The 26,397-nt window shown below is 41.7% G+C and overlaps 1 protein-coding gene across 1 annotated transcript in view; it reads right to left on the bottom strand.

Moving 5' to 3' along the window:
• Nucleotides 1-26,113, bottom strand: part of SLC39A8 (solute carrier family 39 member 8) — a 73,245-nt gene extending 47,132 nt beyond the window's left edge. The window contains exons 1-3 of the mRNA XM_082837841.1: nucleotides 25,867-26,113; nucleotides 24,640-25,112; nucleotides 267-429 (exon numbers count right to left, since the gene is read on the bottom strand). Of these exons, the coding sequence (XP_082693967.1) occupies nucleotides 267-429; nucleotides 24,640-24,858 (382 nt within the window). The 5' untranslated portion in view covers nucleotides 24,859-25,112; nucleotides 25,867-26,113. The remainder of the gene's footprint in view (nucleotides 1-266; nucleotides 430-24,639; nucleotides 25,113-25,866) is intronic.
• Between the last annotated feature and the right edge of the window lie 284 nt (nucleotides 26,114-26,397).

Genomic DNA, 26,397 nt, shown 5'->3' with positions numbered 1-26,397 from the left:
TTAAAATCAAGGACTGAATTGTATAAAATTTTCCATTGGTACCAAGTAAAATTTTGACTCCATAAATAAAAGAGCATAACTTCTGAAGCTTAAATGAGTTCTAATTATATTTATTCTAAAGACTTCCAGAATATAAGTATTTTTTTACCAAGGGATTCTATGTAGATTAATGAAGAGCAATAAAGCAGAAAAAGAAGCATCTTAATTTCATTTTAGACTAGCTCACAGAGTTTTCAAACAAATGGGAGGAAAAGCTTGCAACATACCCTCTGAAAGACTTGGTTTTGTTTTGTGTTTGGGCCGATCATCGCAAGGGTGAAAGTTCAATTGCTGTAAGACTGCTGGACAGATGACAGAGAAGTCTGAGCTGGTGATCTGTGTAGCATTTGAAAATCCATGAAGGGAAAAGATCTCTTCCGCCGATAAACACTGAAATAGAAGAAACAAAGTAACCATATATGTGTCAACAGAGTAAAAGGCTGCAAGCAAAGATACTGTAAAGAGGCATGGACTACTTCCTCTAGACACACAACACTACCTCTTTTTTTTTTTTAATTTATTTATTTTCGGCTGCGTTGGGTCTTTGTTGCTGCGCATGGGCTTTCTCTAGTTGCGGCGAGTGGGGGCTACTCTTTGTTGCGGTGTGCAGGCTTCTCATTGCAGTGGCTTCTCCTGTTGCGGAGCACGGGCTCTAGGCGTGTGGGCTCAGTAGTTGTGGCATGAGGGCTTCAGTAGTTGTGGCTCACAGGCTCTAGAGCACAGGCTCAATAGTTGTGGTGCACAGGCTTAGTTGCTCCGCAGCATGTGGGATCTTCCCAGACCAGGTCTGGAACCCATGTCCCCTGCCTTGGCAGGCGGATTCTTAACCACTGCGCCAACAGGGAAGCCCAACACTACCTCTTCTACAAAAAGTCACTATAAAAATGTATCAACAGATGAATGGATAAAGAAGATGTGGTACATATATACAATGGAATATTACTCAGCCATAAAAAGAAACGAAATTGAGTTATTTGTAGTGAGGTGGATGGACCTAGAGTCTGTCATACAGAGTGAAGTAAGTCAGGAAGAGAAAAATAAATACAGTATGCTAACGCATATATATGGAATCTTAAAAAAAAAATGGTTCTGAAGGACCTAGCGGCAGGACAGGAATAAAGATGCAGATGTAGAGAATGGCCTTGAGGACACGGGGTGGGGGGAAGGGTAAGCTGGGACGAAGTGAGAGAGTGGCATGGACATATATACATTACCAAATGTAAAATAGTTAGTGGGAAGCAGCTGCATAGCACAGGGAGACCAGCTGCATGCTCTGTGACCACCTAGAAGGGTGGGATAGGGAGGGTCAGAGGGAGATGCAAGAGGGAGGAGATATGAGGATGCATGTATATGTATAGCTGATTCACTTTGCTATAAAGCAGAAACTAACACACCATTGTAAAGCAATTATACTCCAATAAAAATGTTAAAAAATATATATTATCAGTGGACCAACACCAACTCACACAAAGAGCTTTAAAACAATTCTATGTCCTCAATCTCCCATCTCTGTTTTTCCTCAGTTTGAATAGGTATTTTGTGGAGGCTATTGGAATACCTCTGTATACCGTTTCTTGTAGACAAACACACCTGGTTCCCTTACAACTTCATGGTTAAGAAGTTCATCCATCCTGGACTGCAATAATAATCTCAATACATAAAAGTTGTTTTAAAATATAGAAGTGAGAGAGAGACAATTTGTCTTTAGAACAAATTGTTGCTTGCTAAAATATCTATTATTCTCAATGATGGCGGGTAGCTTTTCTATATTACAATATTTCTATATTATAATGGTGCTAGGCTGTTTAGAAGTTCATTTAACTGTTAATAAGGAATAGACTCTGCATTAGAAGAAAGTTCTCTGCAGAAATAACATTTTAAAAGTACCGTTTTACTCTTGGGCATATTTTAACTGTAAACTTTCTTCTATATACTTGCATTATTAAGAAGACTATAAAAGAAATTAAATGTGTTACTACTGCTAATAAATGTTATAAGAATTATAGAGTATGAAAAATACCCATTCACTCAAAGAAAAACGTCTATCTTTAATAACTGCAAAGAACGTTTTCTTTGCATACTTCAGCCAATATTTAAACCCCACTAAGACCTTAGCTTTGTACTCTAGACTGGATTGTGTCCTCCGCAAACGTATATATTGAAGCTCTAACCCCCAATGTGATGATATTTGGTTATGGGGCCTTTGGAAAGTAATTAGGGTCAGATAAAGTCATGAGGGGGAGGCCCTGCTCCAACTGGATTAGTGGCTTCATAAGAAGAGACACCTTGTCTTAAGCAGCCATCTGCAATCCAAGGAGAGAGCTCTTACCGGACACCAACCCTTCTGGCACCTTGATCTTGGACTTGCAGTCTCCAGTCTGTGAGAAAATAAATTTCTCTTGTTTGAGCCACCCAGGCTACAGTATTTTGTTATGGCAGCCCAAAGTCACTGATACACTATGAACCGTACCAAGAACTCAAAAGTTGTTGTTAACTGTTTCATCATAAAGTGCTGTAATTCCCCTCACAACAGAAACAATCAAATTAAAAATGTAAGATTTGGTAAAAGATCACTACTGATTATGAAGGAAAGATGAAAAACATCAAATATATCAAATTGTATGGAGTTGTCAAAAGGTAAGACGACTTCAATTGCCTTAAAGAAAATGCACATGTACACACCATTTTTGTAACATCTAAGAATGTGCCTAAAACTGTTCTTTACTGAACCTAAACTCTCCTTTGGGTTCGTGACCATGATAGCTGTGTGCCATCCCTAGAATAGGAGACAACACTCAATGCTCTGTTAACAGTCTTCCCTAAGACCAAGAATAAGGGATAATGAACCAATGGAAGGAGAAAATAGCTTGATAGCCAATGGAGGGAGAGAAAGTGGGTATAGTTTATTCATTACTGTGAAGACACCCAGAAGCATAAATGCTAGGCTCAAAAATTACAGAGTCCAGGGAATTCCCTGGTGGTCCAGTGGTTAGGACTCCGTGCTTTCACTGCTGAGGGCCCAGGTTCAATCTCTGGTTGGGGAACTAAGATTCCCGCAAGCTGTGCAGCGCTGCCAAAAAAAATAAAATAAAATTACAGAGTCCATGTGGCTCGACTGCCCCACTGCATGATTCCAGGAATAAATAGGTGTAGAAGTGAAAATACAAAGCAGCACTGTTTCCCTGCAAGGAAGTTCCTCCAACTCCAAAACAGGAGGAAAACGGATGCTGCCCATAGATAATTTGCAAAAGTCTTCTCAGAATGAACAATCTAAGACTTCCTAAAACTTGATGACTGTTAAGCAGTTCCTTTTAGACTCTAATTGTGACCCATTAGTGGATCAGAAAATCCACTTACAACATCACAGAGAGCATTTTATCAGTAAGTAAAAAACAATATAATAGCAACTACAGAGTGTATCACACATAACAGAAGTATTGCTTAGTCAAACTTTTGCTTCAGTTACACTTTATACATACCATGCACATGTATACTGGACCACAATATAAAGTTCATTTTTTACTATAAGTGGCAGTCAAGAGTTTTCAAGTCACTATCCTTAAGGATGCCCAGACTGCCCATTGTACATCATTAAAGACACTGTCCTACATACAGTTAGGGAAAAAAAAAAAAAACCAATGCAATCAAGGAACATATACTCAATATTGAAAGATAGCTGAGAGTCTTGATGATCTGTTCAGAAAGAACAAAAAGGTACAGAGATGACAAAACTCTAGGCCTTGCTTTATGATTTTAGAATGAGGATGGACTACTAACAGTGTGACAAAACTGAATTAACGACAGGCCTGCCTTATTTAAATTAGCGATCTACCTTCAGAAAACAAACAGAGGTTGCCAGAAAGGGGGCTGGGGGGGCGTGAATTAGGTGTAGGGGATTAAGAGGTACAAACTTCCAGTTACGAAATAAATTAGCCATGGGGTTGTAATATACAACATAAGGAACATGGTCAATAATATTGTAATAACTTTGTGTGGGGACAGATAGTTACTACTTATCAAGGTGATCATTTTATAACGTCTACAAATGTCAAATCACTACATAGGACACCTAAAACTAACATAATATTGTACGTCAACTATATTTTAATTTAAAAAATAAATAAAAATAAAGGAGTGAAGTTATGAGTGAAAATTAATTAATTAGTTTCATTAAATAGCTATCTACCAGCAAGTGGAATGCAAATAGTTTTATACTGCACCCTATTTGGCTTTAAACAATATTGATTTTTATTTTGCTTTGATTTAACAGAGTTGAACCTGACACAAAGAAAGCAGTTGTCTAAGAAAGGGCAGTGCTTCGCAGAGCAGAGACAAACAGGATGAGTGCCCAGGGCCTGAACAGTGAGGACGGGGGAAGGTTGAATGATTAGGGCAAATTCCTCCCTCAACATTTTATACAGTGGAAATCTGCTTATAATAAATGCCAAGGAGCTAGGCAAGATTTGAGATTACACAGTGTAGATAATTACACAGGCTCTCTACTTGACTAAACTTTAGTCAGGTTCTTCTAAGTCCTCTAGGCTTCGGCCTTGCATCCATCCTTGTAGGGCTGGCACTGCCCAGTTTTAGCAAGAATCCTGCCAAGTCTGTTTAGAGAGAATCCCCTAGCCTTAATATTTGATATTATCTTAATATCCTCAATGTCTGGTCAAGTTCTTCATTCCCCACCCTGATAATCTGATTACCCTGGCTTCAGCAGGAATCCTGTTAGGTCTATTTAACCAAACTCCCTCCCTACCCCTGATGTTTCCTCTTAGTAACTTCCCATCCACTGACCCCCACTCTGTTCCTTGGCTATACATCCCCACTTGTCCATGATGTATTCAGAACTGAGCCCAGTTCTATACTGAGGTCCCTTTTCCCGTATTGCAATAGTTCTTGAATAAAATCTGTTTTTATTACCTTACTGTCAGACTCTGGTTTTCTTTAACAATACCAAGTATAATAACCATGTAATTATACTACACATCACATAAATTCTTTCCTTCATTCAACAAGTATTTACTGCATCATAAAATTCTGTGTATGACATTGATGGAAGGAGTGGAAGGTGGAGGGTGACAACAGAGAAAGAAATAGTACAGAGAAAAATAAGTCATCATACCTTCCATCAAGAAACCAAAATAATTTCAGCAGAAAGAAATCAGATACACCAGTATCTATAAAACCAGAGAGAAAGTGATAAAGTAATTATAAAGAACTATGAGAGTTCATATAAAGCAGAAATAATATGCAGAGGAAATAGTCAAAAACGACTTTGAGGTTAGAATTCCGGGAAAGTAGAAAGAGGATATTGCTACTGGTGTGATTAGAGAACCTAGGAAAAGAAAGGCATTTCGGAGGATGGTGGCAAGTTTCATTTTAGACATTTAAAGTTGCAGTGGTGCCTGTGGGACACCGGATGGAAATGATGAGTGAGCTTTCTCTGAGACAGCTAGAGGCCAGAGAGAAGGATGTGGCTGTCTTCTGTAAGGAGATAGCAGTTAAGTGGGAGTGGAGGAGATCATCAGGAGAGAGAGTACAGAAAGAGGAGAGAAACTTTGGGAATACACATATAATTTGTGCAAAAGCAGGAAAGGGACCCAGAAAATAAGACAGAGCGAGAAAAGCCCAAAACATAAGAAATAATTAAGGCCAGTGAATGCTTATCATTTTTGCCTGCCTGAGACTCCTTCCCCATCATCCAGTAACAGACCACCTGCCTGCGATGGGAGCCTCCCTCTATGTGATTTAGTCGGGGCTGACCAGGGAACATAGGACCCACACTTGTCCACTCTCTGGTGGAGCTATTTGAAGAAATCTTCTTCCACTAGGATTGCTACGAGTCTGTGGGCTCCTTAGGCCACTTTTCCACTATGTGAAAGAAGGTGAACTAATAAGCAGAGAAAGGCAGGTATCCAATACCATCACTAATCCCCTGGATACATCTGTGCCTAAAGCTGCTTCTGCCCTTGAATCTTCAGTTACCTGAGTCAATGAATTTCCTTTTTGACTTAAGCTAATTTCACTTAAGCTTCTTTTACTGACAAATGAAAGAGTCCTAACCGATATATAAAGTAATTATTTAAAATACTTCTTTTTTTTTTTTTTGCGGTACGTGGGCCTCTTACTGTTGTGGCCTCTCCCGTTGCGGAGCACAGGCTCCGGACGCGCAGGCTCAGCGGCCATGGCTCACAGGCCCAGCCGCTCCGTGACATGTGGGATCTTCCCGGACCGGGGCACGAACCCATGTCCCCTGCATTGGCAGGTGGACTCTCAACCACTGCGCCACCAGGGAAGCCCTAAAAGACATTTTTAAAGCTAACAAAGGAATGTTACGTCCAGAACCTGTGTGAAAACAAAAAGATAAGCTTCTCCACCCTTCTTCCTTTTCCCAACACATGGGCTGTCTTCTCTACTTGGCTGTCTAGTCAAATGGCATCCACTAAATAATACAAAGCAATAAGACCATATGATCCCGTACCCATTAAGCCTAGGCCTTCACACTATGCCACAAATGAAATATCATCCCACTCAAAGGTCACCCCAGAGGTGGTTTCAGATTCTGTTTTGCACGGCCTGTGATTCTGTGGAAGCTGAACAGCTCACCTTCCTAATAAGGCCACGGCTACAGGTATGGCTGAGCTCTCAAGGCAGGGAGAGAGAGCTCTCCTGATGCATTTAGACTCAGTGACGATCAAAATTAGAATGAAATATCAAGTCCTGTCAGTTTTTCTGGGTTGTCAAGTAATTGAGTCACACAAACTTTTTTAAACCCAGTATTCCTGCATTTCAAGCAGAGAAGCCAATATGTTGCTTCATCCTTCTAAGCTACCATCATATAACCATACAACTACGAGGCCAGGAACTGGTCTCAGATTGTTAAGAGTGTATCAGGAAGAGGAAAAGATGAAGATCCAAAATCATTATGTGATGGGAAAGAAACTTCTGGAATCCTTGAGCTCATATCCACCTTAGTATTTACTAATGCTAATACTAACAATATAATACTGTATGCCTGGCACACAGCAGGGCTTAGTAAATACTTGTTGAATGAACAAATTAGTACATGAATGAATGAACCCCTCACTTGTCTTCACAGTAATTTTTAAAACCAATTGCAAAACCTGTTCATAGTAGTAACCTAAACAAAATGATATAAAAGCAAAACAAGTATAAAAGCAAAAGAAGATGAAGTATACACAAGAATGTTTCAAATATGGCAACTGGACAAATATCCCAAGAGAACAATGTAAATATTTAAAGATTAAAAGGGTGGTTTGAGTTTAACAATTGGGAGGCCATTTCTGACCCTGAAACCAGTGAACAGTCCCATTAACTTTCCCCTTCAGGAGCGACCGCACAACGTCAAGGAATTGGTGATTTAAATGCTCCACTCTGGCAGCAGGAGCGGCAAAGTGGGAGTGACCATGGGCATCGCTTCCAGGTTTGTTCCTGACGCAACAATGGAACTACCCAACCGCTGTTACAAGGAACTTGCATACCACTTCCAAACCGCCTGGCTCTTGCACAACATATATATGTGCTCAATCACCCCCTACCAACTTTCTTTTTCCCAATTAATTTCCTCTTTAAAGTTTACTCATGATTATTTCACCATGATAAAAGAGTTTTCTAAGGTTTGAGCAAAGAACATTCTAGAAAGATGATCTTCTAAGGTATAAAAGGTGGCTAATCAAGTGATCCCAGCTCTGTTTCCCCAAGATTTGTTCTTCCATTTTTCCTGCAGATTTCCTTACAGTTCTTACTGAAGCCATTATGGTGCTGATGCAGTCCCTCCCACAATGTACACAGGCGTGCACACACACACGTGCTTATACACATTCTCAAAGCTCTTCCTTAAGAGCAGACAAAAAGAGCCTTTCCTGGATATATTATTTAAAGGAGAAAGATGCTTTATTTTATGATATATTGATAAGGGAAAAAACAGATTATTACAAAGCAATATGTATAGAATGATACCACTGCTCTAAATAAGGTTAAATAAAATCTGGAGATATGGTGCAAGAGGGTTCCCTTTTCTCCACACCCTCTCCAGCATTTATTGTTTGTAGATTTTTTGATGATGGCCATTCTGACCAGTGTGAGGTGATACCTCACTGTAGTTTTGATTTGCATCACATTAGTGATGTTGAGCATCCTTTCATGTGTTTGTTGGCAGTCTGTATATCTTCTTTGGAGAAATGTCTATTTACGTCTTCTGCCCATTTTTGGATTGGGTTGTTTGTTTTTTTCATATTGAGCTGCATGAGCTTCTTGTAAATTTTAGAGACTAATCTTTTGTCAGTTGCTTCATTTGCAAATATTTTCTTCATTGCAGCTCTATTTACAATAGCTAGGACATGGAAGCAACCTAAGTGTCCATCGACAGAGGAATGGATAAAGAAGATGTGGCACATATACACAATGGAATATTACTCTGCCATAAAAAGAAACGAAAGTGAGTTATTTGTAGTGAGGTGGGTGGACCTAGAGTCTGTCATACAGAGTGAAGTAAGTCAGAAAGAGAAAAACAAATACAGTATGCTAACACATATATATGGAATCTTAAAAAAAAAATGGTTCTGAAGAACTTAGGGGCAGAACAGGAATAAAGAGGCACACGTAGAGAATGGACTTGAGGACACGGGGAGGGGGAAGGGTAAGCTGGGACGAAGTGAGAGAGTGGCATGGACATATATACACTACCAAATGTAAAATAGATAGCTAGTGGGAAGCAGCCACGTAGTACAGGGAGAGCAGCTCGGTGCTTTGTGTCCACCTAGAGGGGTGGGATAGGGAGGGTGGAATGGAGATGCAAGAGGGAGGAGATATGGGGTATATGTATATGTATAACTGATTCACTTTGCTATACAGCAGAAACTAACACACCATTGTAAAGCAATTACACTCCAATAAAGATGTTAAAAAAAAAATCTGGAGATAACATGCTTCAAAATGTTAACAGTGTTTACCTCTGGTGGTGGAATTATGAAAGATTTTTTTTTTCCTTTCTGCTTCTCTGTATTTGCCAAAGTTTTAGGCAATATGCATGTATTCCTATTTTAATTAAGAAAATAAAGTTAAATCATGAGGGTTTTCCAATCTTTGTACAGGTTCCTCCAAACACAATTAAGACAGGCTGGAATTTTTTTTTAATTTTTACTAAAGAAAAAGAAATTTTAAAAGCTGTGATACACTCTTTAAAAGAGGTTTACAACATTTTCTGATGACCACAGCTACTGACAAGGTTCTCAGCCCTGCCCCCCCTCTACGTGCAGTTTCCAAGGCTCTCTCACCCCCAGAAGCCTGGTGTGGTGTCAGAGCACAAGTAATCTGGATTTTTGACTTCATGATCCTGACCTTCCAGGGGCTGGGGCCACTCTGCTTTCCATCACCAGCAAGATAGTCCCCTAGGCCTCCTCCCTTTTGCTGCCAAGACCAAAAGGTCTTCTGGCCTTGCTTCTCGCCAAGGGCTCCCCACTAAGTCCCCTGGGAGATAAAGTGTGGAAGGCTTGCCCCTTCTCCAACTCAAGGCTGGGGCAGATGCCACAAGAAGTGAGCTCATCCTCAAAGTCATCTAACCTCTGCGTACGTGGAATGACCTTGTCCATCACAGACCCAATCATATCACAACCCTTTGGCACAGTGGTTCTCAAAGTGCAGTCCAAGGACACCCCCCCGCCCCGCCCAGGGGTTACCAAGACTTTGCCAGAGAAAATGCAAGGTCAACATGATTTTCATAATAATTCTAAAACTGCATTTTCCGTTTTCACTCTCATTCTTTCATGAGTGAACAATGGATATTCCAGAGGCTAAATGACATGTCACAACAGATGGAACACAGAAGCACATATGAGAATTCAACTATCTTCTACTAAGCCAGACATTAGAGATTTGCAAAAATGTAAGACAATGCCATTCTCCTCACTAATTTCTTGTCATGGTAAATACAGTTATTTTTCATTTGAAAAACAAGGTTAACGTGACATGGCCCTATTACTGTTATTTTTTACATGTTAAACAAATATTTTAAATTTTTCTTAACATTAATTTCTATAATGGTAGATATCAATAGATATAAACCACATGTACTTTAGTATATTGGGGTCCTCAATAATTTTTAAGAGTAAAAAAGGGTCCTGAGACCAACAGGTTTGGCCTAGAGCATAAGAATGACAGATGGGCCCTTGCATTTAACTGACAAGTTGGGAACTTCTAACTAACCTTACCCAATACATGTCTCATCTTGTTTATCCTTACTCACCCCACACACAAGACTATTTCTACTGAAATATTGCCGTTGTCAATCTTCTGCTCAAACTGGCCCCCAACACACACGCCAAAAAAAATCTTTCCTTCTGCCAAGAGTCTAAAGACCTAACACTGAAGAATTATCTGTCCCCAACCTTCCTTCCTCCTTTTGCCCTCCACCAAAGCATCCTTAAACTCTCTGTTTTAACCAAGAAGTTCCAATGCCTTGTATTTTACCTTCACTCTGACTTTGCATGCCCATGAGCCCTACCTAGAATTCTGAGATACCTCCTCTCAAAGTATCCAACTTCTGTCTGTCCTATATTTGGCCCCACTGCCTCTACTTAATATTGCTATGCTCTCCAGATTCCCCTACCCATAGAATTTACATGTTTAGCACTTACCGTGTGCTTCCTCGTATTACCATCTGCTCGTGAAAGTGGATATCTCTTTAATAAGATCATGAACATCTAGAGAGGAAGGATGTATTATTTCATATCTTCCTCAACTCCTAGCAAGCTTCAGACACATAAGTCACTCAACTTATAACAATCACTAACATGACAGATTAAGGAAAGCGCAGGGAATGAAAGAAGATTAGAAACTAGCACATAGTGACTGAATATAATTCTGTGAAATACAAATTGATAACCTGAGACTTATTTACTAGGAACTCTGAAGAATCAAATTTTCTAGTCACAAGTTGCCTTGTTCATCCTATAAAACTTACCCGGCATCAATTCAGTAGAGCCCTGATACTACAAATAAACTAATACTGACATCAATGTTTCCAAGTTGCCATAAAAATTACAGCTATGGGCTATGGAGAAAATCTGAGTCTAAATTATGACCAAAGAACTCTAAAAATTTCAGAAATTAGAAGGAATAAAAACTTAATTATTTCCTTCTGTTGATATGACACACAGGTTCAATTTTAACATACTATTTCTTTTCTACTATTTTTTTATTAATGTGTCTGCATCAAATAAATGGATTGCTGGCTTACTTTGAACTAAATGAGACATCTAGGTTGACTGAAATAATTTTAGAAGTTATATTGGTGTAAAATTTCTTGTAAAAGGTTAAAGTTATTCATTCATTTAACAAATATTTCCTGAATACCTACTATATGCTAGACACTATGCTAGTTACAGGAATAAAGAAAGTGACTGAGATAATAAACCCAGTCCCTAACCTCACAATAGATATCACAGACTAGTACAGGGTTCAGATTTTTTTAAAATAGTAATTACAGTATGGCTCAGTAAGTGCTAGGGTAGGATCCATGAATGTGAAGAAGACAGAATAACTAACCTACCCTAAAGGAATGGGATTGTCCAAGGATTCCTGGAGAAAACAACATCTAAGATGAGATGTGAAGAAAAAAGGAGAAATAAAGTTGGAGAAATATGGGGGGTAAGGGTAGGTACTGCAGGGCCTTAAATACCAGGCAAGAAGTTTAGATTTTATTCTAACAGTAATTAGAAGCCATTTGAAGATGGTGAAATGATCAGTTTCACGTAACTGGGATATAAATCTGGCAGCAATGTGAAAGATAGGACACGGGGCAGCACGGAATGCCATGGGCAGCGTAACACCAGGCACAAACAGAATGCAAGATCTGTATCTAATTAAATCTCACAACAATCCCATAAAGTAGATAAAATGATCCCCCCTACACTAAAGAGAACACTGGAATTTAGAGATATTAAGTAAGCAGTATTTAAGCTACTGTGACACGACTTATGCGCGTTTGAAATGGGAAGTAGAGATAGAGAGGACTCAAGAATAACATCCCGTTTTTCAGCTTAGTCAGCGGAGTGGATGGTGACACTGATCAATGAGACTGACAAGACAGGATTACAGTAAGTCCTCTACATACGAACCTTCAAGTTGCGAACTTTCAAAGATGCGAAAGTGCATTCGCATGTCCAATCACATAAGTTAGTTCACGTGTCTGGCGTACATTGTCATGTGCGTGCATCCTCTACAAGTGGTTGTGCTTTTGTGTACTTTACTGTACAGTACTGTATAGAGTACAGTAGTACAGTATCCTTATTTCAAGCCCAGGATGTCCAGAAGCAAGCATAAAAGCAGCGGTGATGTAGCTGGTGCTGCTAAGAAGCGCCAAGCGATGACGATGAAAACAAAAGTGAAAATAATTGAGAGAGTGGAGTGAGGCTACAAGATGGTAGATGTTGCGCATTCTAATAACACTGAACTCCCTGCTGTGCAACACAAGGAGCTTACTAATGAAGACCTGACGGAACTGGAGGCCCAGAGAAAGGACAAAGAGAGATGAGAGGAAGAAGTAACTGAAGAACCGAAGAGATTCACAACACGGGAAATGGGAAAGGGATTTTCTTTATTTGAGGAGGCACTGTTAGTTTTTAAGGCACAGGACCCAAACTTAGAATGGTGCACAAAGGTTGCAGCAGCCGTTCAAAATGCAATCCAGTGCTACCATGTCATCAATGACGAGAAAAAAAGAGCTACTACCCAGACATCACTGGATCGCTTTTTCAAGAGGGTAGATAGAATTGAATCCAACAAGGAACCAGAACCTCAGTGTCAGGCGTGAGTGAAATTGCAGCTTGCCCTCCGTCTCCTGTTGCTGACGATCCTTCAGCTCTACCATCTCCCACCTCCTCTCTCTCCTCCAGTCAGTGACTCTTCTTGCCTGTTCACTGGATGCCAGCCCCTGATGCCAGCTGTTGTACTGTACTACTGTATTTTTCAAGGTACTGTAAGATTAAAAATGTTTTCTTTATTTTGTGTGTTTGTTGGGTTTTTTATGTATTATTTGTGTGAAAAGTATACTATATAGCCGATTGTGTTACTTGGGTACCTAGGCTAACTCTATTGGACTTACGAACAAATCAGACTTACAAACGTGCTCCTGGAATAGTACTCATTTGTATGTAGGGGACTTACTGTACTAGAAGGTGTTGATGGAGAAAGGATGGAGTTGATGAGTTCCATTTGGGACAGGTTTAGACCTGCTGAGTTGGAGAGGGGAGAGAGTTAGACATCAGTCGGCAACCAGGATGTGCATGGCTAAGCCTCAGGAGAGAAATGTGAACCAAGTCAACCTAAGCAGAAAGCACCCACAGACAGGTGATAACTGCAGCCAGAGGAGCGACTGAGGTTGCACAGAGAGAGTGTGCAAAATCAAAAGGAAGAGTGCTTAGGATAGAACCCCAAGGAACACTGATATTTAAAGGATGAGCAAAAGACACTGAAATTGAAAAGAAGCAGCCAGAGAGGTAAGAAAACCAAACCAAGGTAGACACAGCTGTGGGCAAGGAGAGGATGTGTGTCAAGTAGGATGTGTTCAACACTGTCGAAATTAACACAGAGGTAAAGCCTGAGAATCTCTCATTGTATTTAGCAATAAGAAGGTCTGGGTGACGTCCTATAGAGCAATTTTAAGGAAGTATTGGGGACAGAGCCATACCGCAATGTGCTGAGGAGTGTCTGGAAGGTGAGAAAATGGAATAGACTTCATACATGTCCACCACCCAGTTATATAAAGAAAGTAAGGCACGAAGACCATGGGATATTCAGGGGATTCATAGCACAGGGGCCACGCTAAGGCAGCACCTGCCTAAAACCAGCACAATGGAGAAGAACTGAGGATTCAAAATTGGCACCTCTGTTCTCCCAGTCAAATTTGGGCACCTGGTGACTTCTGCCAAAGACTTCTTTGTGCCTCAGTTTCTGGGGAAACTGCTATGTCCCAATTCTCTCACACAACACTGTTTGGAGTATCAAATGTCAATGATCAGGAAATAACATTGCAAGGTTGAAAAACAGCTTGTGAAGAAATTAATAATCTTGTTTTAGAGCTAGACCTCACTATTGCAGAGACAGCTCCAGCAGGAAAAATAGTAATAATAATTTTTTTTCTTGTTTTCCTGAAACAAAAGAAATCTCAGCAGAAAATACCTTCCTGCTTTCAATGATTGTACTGTTCCCAGTGGCTTCAGGAAACTAGCATCAGTTCTACTCTGACACCGAGGCACTAAGGTTTTTGGAAAATAAACCAGCCCCTCCGTGGGAGGATATTCTGCGGTATATGTGGAGCAACAGTGGAGAGACAGCCTGGGTTTTGAAGTCTAGTCACTCTGGACTGGAATCCTCACTCTGCCACTTCTGAGCTATGACTCTGAGGGAGGTATTCAACCTCGCTGAGACTGGGTTTCCTCATGGGAATACCTAGAGTACTCACCCTGTGAGATTAAGAGGCTTAATGGGATGGTATATAAGAAGGTACTGAGCACAATGCCTGGTACATGATAAGTACTCCATAAATGTTAACTATCACTGCTATTAGGATAGGACCTGCTCCCTCTGCTGGAGTGAAGGTCCTACCTGAACATTTACTTAAAGGGCATTCATCCCAAGATTAGGGACAGAGCCAGTGTCTAGACTTTCTCAAAAGATGTGTAGGTAAAGTAACCAAAGAATATACATGAATTCTGAGATCCCTGCTCCTAAAGAAAACTGCAGAGCATCATGATTTGATATTCAAACTCAAGTACCTGGTATCATCAGTAGGGTGCATCATTTAACAGAAGGGACCATGTGTTTTCTAGCATATGTGTTCAATATTCATTTAAAGCAGGATCTGTTACCCAACTCAGAATCGTCTTACTGATTTTACCTCTCTCGTTTGAAGTTTGGACTAACTTCTCTTTCCCTGTCCCTGAAGAGACACACCCCTGACTTATCATAGTCAGACCAAAGTGGCTCCTGTCCTCTTACCTGCCTCCCAACTAATAAGGTCACAGCTGAATGTGGAGGACCCTGGGTTCTTCTGACCTGCAAAACCCATACAGAGGTCCTGAGGTAAATCTAAATTTAAAAGCACAATTACAGGGCTTCCCTGGTGGCGCAGTGGTTGAGAGTCCGCCTGCCGTTGCAGGGGACACGGGTTCGTGCCCCGGTCCGGGAAGATCCCACATGCCGCGGAGCGGCTGGGCCCGTGAGCCATGGCCGCTGAGCCTGCGCGTCCGGAGCGTGTTGCTCCGCAACGGGAGAGGCCACAACAGTGAGAGTCCCGCGTACCGCAAAAAAAAAAAAAGCACAATTACATCAATTTCTACAAGTATAATATGGATTTTCAATCATTCACATTTCAGTATTGATGCAAAATTTGGACAAAAATAATAAAACAAAGCCAACTCCTAAATATAGCCTCAGAAGTCCTCTGGGAGGACCTAAGGTTTACATTTTCAGGAGTTCACATTTTTCAGGAGTTTATTACTAGTGCTTGATGAAAGGGAGGAAGAGACAAATGGTAAAAGCCTTTCTCAAGATGAGTCACCACTGAAACCAAAGTCACTGGACTGATGTATTTCTCACTGAACTTTTTATTTCATTAATCCTTGCTGTCTTTTTATAGCCTTGCTTTCCTCAAAGTTGAGTAACCCTAAGGTGCTCAGGCCTCCAGTGAAAGACAATTTTGTTAAGGGTAGTTAAGCTATTGTTAAGCTATATCAACTAATACAGTATTATAATATAATAACTGCATTGAGCATACAGTTTGAGCCAGGCATGATGCTAAGTATTTTACATGCATTGTCTTTCTTGTTATTATTCTTTTAAGTAATACAGGTAATGGGAAAAAACAGATTATTTGTTTGAGTTACTACATGTAATACACATAGTAGTAAATATAGAAGTGCCTAAAATACAGCGATACTCAGTAATTAGTATTATTGTTCTTATATTTTCGTTCACAACCATCCTATGAGCAAGGTTCAGTTTTTCAATTCAAAGATGTGAAAACTGAGGATTAAAGAGGCTAAGTCATTTGTCTGTGATTCCCAGCTAATAAGTGATTAGAATTTCCGCACAGGTCTGTTTAAACCCCAAGGACAAATTGTTAACCATTATGTTGTATTCCTACTACAGTTAGAGACCTAAGAAGCCCATTGAATATACCAATGACAAGTGTATTATTTTTGAATAGGTTCAAAAATAGAACTAAAACAGAACTAAAGTCTTAGAGGCCTTATCAATGCTCACTTGGTTTTTTTATTTCTCTAACTATTTAGTTAAGTATAAAAAAAGTCAAGGTGTTAAATATTTGGACTTCAAAGGCATAATACTACTTTTCAGGTTAACACCTTTGATCTAGATTCACAGATTTTTGTTTTTGCTCTCCTTAAGCTTCAGGCCAAGAAAAACAACAGAGGACTTTTGGAAGGAGACAGAAACCAAACTAAACAAGGCTCCATTCTGAAGATTTTCTATGTTCCCACATCCCATCATCACAAAGGTAATTCAGTGATAGTTTCATTTCTTTATAAAATAAACCTCAAGGCTCGGCAAACCCATTTGGCTCCTGAAACAGACAACTGGGAATAGTTTGAGAATAAATTAATTAGTTTCAATTACAAACAGGAATCCTACCATCATCTGAAGTTGGAAATGGGAACACTCTCTGAAAACTGCAAGTTTCTTAGGTTGTCTAGAGTTTAGTAACATTCTTTTTTTTTTAATAAGTTGCATTGTAAATGATCCTAATATTAACTGTGTGCACATAGTAATACGGACAGTCGCTTGAGGACATGCCACTGTGAATCCAAATAACTGGCAAACTCTTGTTACCAATCACATCAGGCTACCCTCATTAGGGGGTTGCTTTTCGTTACCCTGAGGAATGCCATTCCTTCTCAACTTCAGGCCTGTTTTCCATGCCTATTTACATTCCTATTTTCCTCCCCCGACCTCTACTACCACCAAAAGAAATTTAACATAGAGGTTTCAAATGTATATTGAATTTAAAGGAAAAACTCTTAAACTGCAGTCATAGTTGAGAAGCAATGGGTTTTTACGATGGGGAAAAGAAGTCCCTGACCATCAACATCTCCCAATGTGGGCATCACCTGGAAACAGAGAGATGGTGTGAACCATGGAAAGCATAGAAGCTGAAAATCTCCCACCCAGCTACTCTACTTTGAATATCTCTAGAGAGAAATAAAGATCTATCTCAATGAAGGGGAAAAGTTTACCACTCCCTCTCCTGGTAACTGTGTGAGAGCTCAAACTCCCATCTAGCAGCAATGAGATTCTAAGAGTTAGTAATTCTGTTAGAGTTAGTACCTCTGTTAGGGTTAGTAATTCTGTTAAAGTAATCTGCTCACCTACTCTTACCTCATTGCTTCAACTCATTCCCTAGCACCGATGCACAGTCCGCTTTCTCCAGTGTCGTGCAGTCAGCAATGCAGCTGCTTCACAGGCATGAAAAAGGAGGACTTGCAGGATTAAGAGGAACAAAGTATTATGTATAAAATAAGCTACAAGGATGTACTGTACAACACAGGAAATACAGCCAATATTTTATAATAACTATAAATAGAGTATAATCTTTAAAAGTTGTGAATCACTGTATTGTACACCTGTAACTTATATAATACTGCACATCAACTATACGTCAATTAAAAAAGAGAAAAGAGGGGCTTCCCTGGTGGCACAGTGGTTGAGAGTCCGCCTGCCGATGCAGGGAACACGAGTTCATGCCCCGGTCTGGGAAGATCCCACATGCTGCGGAGCGGCTAGGCCTGTGAGGCATGGCCGCTGAGCCTGCGCGTCCGGAGCCTGTGCTCCGCAACGGGAGAGGCCACAACAGTGAGAGGCCCGCGTACCGCAAAAAAAAAAAAAAAAAAGGATTATCTGCCAGAGAGAAGATGGCAGAATTTTTTTTTAAAAAAAGGAGGACTGGGCTTCCCTGGTGGCGCAGTGGTTGAGAGTCCGCCTGCTGATGCAGGGGACACGGGTTCGTGCCCCGGTCCGGGAAGATCCCACATGCCGCAGAGCGACTGGGCCCGTGAGCCATGGCCGCTGAGCCTGCGCGTCCGGAGCCTGCGCTCCGTAACGGGAGAGGCCACAACAGTGAGAGGCCCACGTACCGCAAAAAAAAAAAAAAAAAAAAAGGAGGACTTACACTCTAAACTGCCTGAAGAGAGAGTGAATTCATTGGCAGAATTCTTCTAGAGTAAAAGTGAGAACAGGACTGAAAAATTTAACACTAGACATGGATGTTTCTCCCATTACCTGCAGTCTATCCATAGAAGAAAGAAGAAGCTGATTAATATGCCTTTCTCCAGGAAAACTTCTAACTCAGAATTAGGAAAACTATTGTTGCCAAAATATTTTCTCCAAGAAAAATTCATTATATAAGAAAGAATTAAAGAAATTTTCATTCTATAAAAGAGAATTCATGTAACCCACAAGAAAATTCCTCTTGTGATTAATAGCACAGACACATTTGGCACAAGCAGATGTTCATCCAGTAAGTATTTTAAAAACCAAAACAAGCAAAATCCTCCAAAAGGAGAACTGACTGACTTGTAACTCCTCCACAAGGTGTTTCCCAGAAGCCTCCCACAGAACATGGCTCCCAAAAGTATTTGTTTGGCAGCAGCCTAGTGATACGTCTTGTAATATTTCTTTCAGTGATTACTTAACTACTGAAGTTTTGCCTTGCATACTTTTCACAAGTTTCCACCTTCTTTCTTTTTTTTTTTTTTTTTGCCGTACGCGGGCCTCTCACTGTTGTGGCCTCTCCCGTTGCGGAGTACAGGCTCTAGACGCGCAGGCTCAGCGGCCATGGCTCACGGGCCCAGCCGCTCCGCGGCATGTGGGATCCTTCCGGACCAGGGCACAAACCGGCGTCCCCTGCATCGGCAGGCGGACTCCCAACCACTGTGCCACCAGGGAAGCCCTCCACCTTATTTCTTAATTAGATTATAAGCTCTCTGAGGACAAGGACCTGTTATCATCATTGTAGTTTCTGTAGTCTTAATACTGTTCCCTTAACATGACTAAGCAATGGAGCTACATAAGCGATTGATGATTTGTAACTTCTACTCATAGATCAAAATCTGAGATTAACAGTTGCCCTGGCTAGGGAGAGTATGATTTTCTAAACTATAATTCAAAAAATCCACTATAGGATTTAGGACTGCCTGAGGTTTTACCACTTCCTGTGTGATTTTGGTCAAGTACTTAATCTCTCAGCATCACATATTTCTCATGTGTAAAATTAAGTTAATAATGGTATCTGTATCACAGGATTGTTGTGATTTTGGAATGCGTTAATACAGATAAAGTGGTTAAGAGTTATGTCGCACAGGAAAAATCCAATAAATCCTAGATATAATTATTTATGTTATGACAAAAGGGTCTATGTGACTCCTAGGGTAGTGGGTCAAGATGCAATTTTGGGAGTTAGAGATGGAAAGAATGAAGGGTATTTTCTCATATGGGTCCCAATCATCCCTGGCACGAAAGCGAACTAAGCTCTTGACATCACAGTGAAATGAATTATGAGTGTCTCTCATTTTCCTAAAACCTTCTGGAAGCAATGATCACACTGTACACAGTCAACTTAAATGAGAGTGATATATCAAAATAGATCCACTGTCTTGAAGGAAAAGCCACCGGAGACCTAAGCACAACCTGGCCCTTCAGTCCGGCCTTTCCTGCCAGTTTCTCACCTGAACAAGCAGGTTGGAAGGCATTCCTAGAAGATTTACCCCCCCATTTCTCAGAATATAAAGGAAAAAAAAAAAAAAGAGGGAGAGAGATGCTCTTTCTCCCCTCCTTCCATGATCAGTGCTTCCCAGAACCTCCCTCATCTAATGCAGCGTTAACCCCCAACCCAAGAAAAAGTACACTAAGCAACAACAAGCTATGCATACAACATGTATGTAATGACCACACACATACACCCCTTCTGTTTGCTACAGACCGCTAGCCTGGCCATCCATTGAAGTAAGCCAAGAGTTAACTCACTGCCTCTTCCTCTGGCATCCTTGGGCCATAAACTAATGAAAGGAAAGATCTAACAATAGTTAAATGACTGACTGCTACAGGCAAAAGACTGAAGTAGAAAATATCTACCTTTGGGGCTTCTGCCTACTCTTCAGTCACGGCTGCTCTTCCAGAAAAAGGCAGAGCTTTTACGTACCTCCTGACGGCCTCCAGGATCAAGCAATCATTACATCTCCTACAAACCACTGCAGTTTCCTCCTCAGCTCCTGTCTGGACCCACTCCGACACATTCCACACTCTCATGCAGATGAATTTTCCAAAAACACAAGCCTGATCCCATTCCACTGTCTCTGAAATTCTTTAATCAGACATATCCTTCTATCGTGCATTATAGTTACGTGTGCACATGTCATAACGTCTACCTATTAACTGTAAAGTCATGTGAGGGCTCAAATTGCCTTACGCATGTTAAACCATCTTCACTCATTCATTCAAAAATATATATAATGAATACATGTTATGTACCAGGCACTACACTAGCCCCTAGAGAGATGAGTCAGATCAGTCCCTTCAATCTGTTCAAAATCATATTGGGTGTGTGTGTTGGGGTCGAGGAGAAGCCATATAAACAGAAATTTATAATATGTATAAAATTATGTCCATATTATAATTGCAATATATAATATGTTATGATTTCACAGGCACCAATTAATATAGGGTCACATAAAAGGGGCTCCTACTAAACCCCTGAGCAGGCTAAGAAAGGCTTCTCGGAAGAAGTCATGTCTAAACTGATACCTAAAACATAAGCACACATATATGGCGAACCAGGAACTACCGGCAGTCCATGAAGACTGGAATAATAGCAAAGGATAAAGCTTGAGAAATATACAGGAACCAGATCATAAAAAGGCTTAAGCCACATTAAAGTGTTTAAAGTTTATCTTGAAGGCATTTAATTGTTTTAATAAAATGAGCAATATGATTAGATTTGTACTTTTAAGGAACCACTCTAATCAGAGTATAGTAGTTACTTGAAATATTTGTTGAACACATGAATAGCTAAGTGTCGTTAGCATAATAAAAAATTTCAAGAATTCAAAAAGACAGCAAATCAGTGGTGGTTGTGATGCCCCAGAAAGGTTTTATGGAGTTTAGCTGGGTTTTTTTAAAATTTAAGATTTTGATAGGGCAATTCAAGGAAAAATAGGACATTGCAGTTGGAAACAGGAAGGGTGCAAGGAAGATGATGAGGTAGAAAAGTGGTTGAGTAGAAGTATAAGTGATTTCATAGAAGAATGAATAATTTAATTTAGTGAGTGCTAGGTCTGGGCAGGCAGGTTAACGTCTCAGGGTCAACCTTGCAGTGCAGAGCCTCAGATGTCAGCCTTCAGATTTAGACGTCACCAGCCAAGAGACAGTTCATGGAGGAGATATGAAAGAAGAGAGGCATACTCCGAGTATTGCTTTAGGAAGATTGAAGGTGAATTGAAAGGGATTTAAAAACAAAGTTCAGGCAACCTGTGAAAGAAAAAAAGAAGATGCGCTGCAGGATACGTATCAAATGAAAAAATAAAGTTAGGAGAGAGAAGCAAAAGTCTAAGGTTGAGTGATGGTGGGAAACAAAGGTTGCCGCACATGCCAACCTGCCACACCCACACCCACATCTCCATCACGCCCACTAAGCCTCCTCAGGAGACTGAGTTATTTTAAATGGAGCCATTTCCACTGCAGCTTAGTGTGATCATTTAGAGGTGAGGTGTTCTGAGGGAGAAATTAAGAGAAAAGACCACTGGGAGAATGAGAAAGGAACATCTGAACAAACAAAAGGTGGCACTGAGCCCATTCTTAAATCCCCTAAATTAATCACTCAGGGCATTCACTCCGCTGGGGCTTCCCTTTGTATTTTAGAAACTCCCTGAGATACAGCAGACTTACACTCAGTCATGGGCCCCAGAGACCCCTTTAGATAAAAGAACTCCCTCCTCTCACTTGTTTGGCTTGCTTCTTCTACCTGCTCTTTGTACCCTCAGAAACCGTAAGAAGCAAAACAGTAAACTCAGTTATTCTATTGTTTCCAGTTTGAACTCAGGTCACTTTGATATCCCAAAGCAACAAGTTCTTTTAATAGTACTTAAGGACACTGAAAAAATACTAGAAGACCTTCCAAAATTGTCTCAATTTTTAGTACAGTAGTCCTATTACATGGGAAAAGCTGACCTAAGCCCTCATCCAAAGGAACAATGTCATCTGTAAACAGATCTCATAGAAGATTCAATAAATCCCTGGCCCAAAGAAATTAATTCTATCTTTTCAACCTTCTGCAAAGTCAGAAAAATCAAGCTTTTCACATATATTATTATTCTACTTTGCTGCAGGTAAGGAAACTAAAACTGCATTCTTTAAGGTATGGAGATATTAACAGCCCTAAATTTTCCTCCAAACTGGATGACTTCCTACTGGAGCAGAAATAAATGTCAGCAAATTAATAGATTCTTCTGGAATGGCATTTCATTCGACACCATTTAACTGATGATTGGTGTTTTCATTAGGACTTTTTAGAACATCCAACAGATGTTCGCTAGGTCTGATTAAGTGATAAATTTTCCACGGCTTCCCTTTATTTCCAAACTATGGGCTTCTTCCCATCTCTTTTTGATGCCCACAGAGGCCATAATGAGGGTAGTTAAATATGCAAACAGAAGAGTGAGAAACAAGGTGTCAACATACTTATAATTTACCTATTGAGGTGTCCTACTTACTCATAAACTGGGACTCATACTGCTAATAAACTTAAGCAATTTTCCTAAATTATTTAGTATTACTCATACTGCTAATAAACTTAAGCAATTTTCCTAAAAATTATATTTTCCGGTGTCTTTGCCAAGGCGTGGCTCAGCGGTCTATTGTCCCTTTATAATTCATCAACACCTCCAGACATTGCATGGCTCAGCGGTCTTTTGTTCCTTTATAATTCATCAACACCTCCAGACATTGCAACATAAGGAGATAATTTAAGTCAAAACAATGTGTGGGCTACAGATACGCAGCTGCAAGTCAAGTCCCCAAGCTTCTTTCCAAGCATATGACCGCCCCTACTCCTACCTAGAAATGCTTTAGTCAGGTCAGCTGTTTCCCCCACTTGAAGAGACTGCAGCTCGACAGAAAATACTTACGAAGTTGTTTATTTTCTAAAATATCAGTATAACATGGGGTCATTTCAGTTTTTCCAATGTATCATTTTTTAGACATTGAACCAACTGTAATGCCATGCCAGAACTGGATCTATAGTTTACTAAAGAACATGCATAAGAGGACCACAAAACCCTTCTAGATCAAAGGGAGGTCACTTTGATCCCTCATGGCATCAGAGCCTTATACTTCTTGAATATTGCATGTTTTAAATGAGGTAAGATATTTCTAACAAAAAGAATGCCAAACTATAATGTTATTAGCAAGGAATTTGTCTGATTAAAGTTTCTGATTAAGGTCAAATACATCGGGAAATGCTAGATTTCCAAGAGTGGAGTATAGTATGCAGCATTTCCCAAGCATCTTGGACCACAAAAACTTTTTGTAACACAAACTAATATCACGCAGAAGTGATAATACAGAAAATACTGAACACTGCCATTCATCATCAGTTGTCACTGGAACCAGAGCAGAAGGCAAAAAAAAATCAAAGCACTGAGTAAACAGAGTTTTTAAAAGTAGAGACAAGTTTGGGGGAGGATGCCAAAAGCACACTTCGCTTACTTCACAATTTTAAGAAATAATCATAGAATATTTATGACGGAAATAACGAAGAATCTATAATATCTTTTTTGCAGTTTACTAGCAGGTATGGTCTTAATTGCTCCTAGGTAACTCATGGTGACCCTTAAATTTTAGGAATTACCAAATGCCTGTATAATACTGTGAATATGTCCTAAGATAGGTTTGTTTGTTCGTTTTTGAATGAATGAATGAAAATTCGAATCAAACCCTTGACCTGACAGATGACTAAAAGCTATGGCTTTAAACCCAGTTCGACCCACCGACTAGATGCTTGATCTTGGTCTCAGGGCCCCCCTCGGCCTCCCTATCTCTATATAGTAGGCCCTTCAGACCCAAATGCCTCGGGTACGTACACCAGAAAGACACAACTACATTACATCTCGATAGCAGTCGTTACCCACCGAGCTACTGTTAACGAGGGTGGCCTGTGAGCCACTGTCTCTGCCGGGAAGACTTCAGGACGCCATTCCTATCTAAAACGCATCTCCTAAGATGCTTCCCGCTCTCGACTACTTCATAAACTTTTGCATAAAACCTTATAACCACAAGCGTCTGAGGACTCAGTTCATCGGGCGTAAAACTGCAATTTCTGGCTTCGTCGTCACTGCCAGCACTTTAACCCCGGCCAGAGAGCCAGGTCTAGTGAAAAGCAGCACCCGCCTCACACTGGAGAAACGTAACGAAATTCTTTCTCCAGCACTTTTCCCCATTAAACAGCGTTCCTGGGCAAATGGACGTCTCCGGAAACCCCGGCGGGGAAGGGCGGCCGGGCCCGCGCCCTACCTGGTTGAAGTGCAGCTGCCCGGGCTCGGGGTCGCCCTCCACAGGGGCGGCTCCCAGCTGCTCCAACAAGCGCCCGAGCTGCGCCGCCGACAGGCTCAGGTTCGCGCCGAACACGCTCAGCACATCCTCGCTGAAGGCGAGCGCGGGCCCCGCCGCCTCCCCTCCGAGGCCGGCGGCCGCCAGGAGCAAGAGCCCAGCCACCGCCCGGCCCGGGGCCATCCTGGCCGGGGCTGCCCCTCGCGGGCCTGAAACGGACTGGAGCGCACAGGGAAGCGCCGGGCGCACCCGAGTCGGTGCCCAAGGGCGCGGGTCAGGCGTCGGCGCCGGTCCGAGTCAGCGGTGGCGCGGGGCGCCCTTGGTCCTCCGCCGCCTTCGAAAGAGCAGCAGCCCGCGACCTGCCGGGCATTGAAGTGGCGGTGCCGCTGGGGGTGGGGAGCGATAGACAGAGCGGGCCCCCGGGCCTCCTGGAGAGCCTGAGATAAAGAGGACAAAGGGGGACAGAGATAAAGGCCACCCGGCTACCGCCGGCCGTCCCCGGGAGCACTGCGAGGCCGGAGCCCTCGAACGCCCGGCCGGGCATGGGGCCAACTGCCCCGGAGCCGGGTTCGCAAACGTCCCAGGATTAGCGTGCAGTGTGATGACACATGCTCTTTCCGGATAGAAAGCCCTACACCGCGCCACTTCTTAGGAAGAACTTAAAGTACATGGGCTGTAGAACCCCACCTCCTCTTCTTTCTTTCTGCTTAATTCCCTCACAGCAAACTTAGAAAGGGTGAGACGTGTAGCCCCCAGGAAGCTGCAGGAAATGGCCCCTCCGGTGTCCTGGGGTTTGAGTGTCTAAACGGGACCCTCCCTCTCCCAGATCTCTTCTCTGCAATGGCAAGCTAGTAGGTTAGCTAGCCTGCTAAGCTCTCACCTCGTCTGTTTCTCCGCCTGTTTATGTCCACGTGAGTCAGTCTCTCTCTCTCTCTCTCTCTCTCTCTCTCACACACACACACTATCCCAGGCAAGTCCGCTGTGAAACTCCGAGATCCTGCCCTGCGCTCTTTACTGATAACTGGAGGCCCTGTCCCCGCCTCCCTGCAGCACGTGGTGACACATTCTCCGGCCTGAACTCCCGCGCGCGTCCACGCCGGGGCGCACAGCCTCTGGCCGTCTCTCCTGGCTGCCGTGGCGCATTCCCACCCTCGGCAGAGCCAGCTCCCCGCCGTCCCCCCTGGGGGTTACCTGAACGCCACCTCCTGGTCCGTATTCCTAGCCTCCTTTCTGGTCTCGATGGTCTCTTTGTTAGCTTGTTGAAACCAACTTCCTGGAATAGAGTCTGGAACCCTTTGCATTGTCTAAGAGATTAGCAGGAATTGGTTTTTTGTCTTACTTAACATCAGGAGAAAAAGGAAACCAAATCTGTAGTGGTGGTGGCGAGCTCTCTGAGCCGGCACTGCTCAAGCCGGCCCTTCCTGACGCCGCAAGGGATATCCGCAGATCAGAATGAATGTTTGTTTGTTCAGATGAGGGTTCAAGAAAAGCTGACTTAGGTGTGAGGTCAACAAGCTTGTGCAAAGTGAATGCGGTGTTTGAGGGCAAAGGTTGTGTCTAGTGGCTACAACTGTCCAGAAATAAAGTGAAACCACGAATCACTGTTACATGGCTAAGGACAATAAGAGGAACTCAAAGCGTTCTTCTTGTCTGTCATGGGGGAGAGTGCACAGCCTCCTAAAATAGCACATTTTAAAAGAGGCACTTAGTCCAGACAAAAGG

Source organism: Leucopleurus acutus (genome assembly GCF_964270905.1).
Source record: "Leucopleurus acutus genome assembly, chromosome: 4".
Taxonomy (NCBI): Eukaryota; Metazoa; Chordata; class Mammalia; order Artiodactyla; family Delphinidae; genus Leucopleurus; species Leucopleurus acutus.
This window is presented reverse-complemented; position numbering and strand designations above follow the sequence as displayed.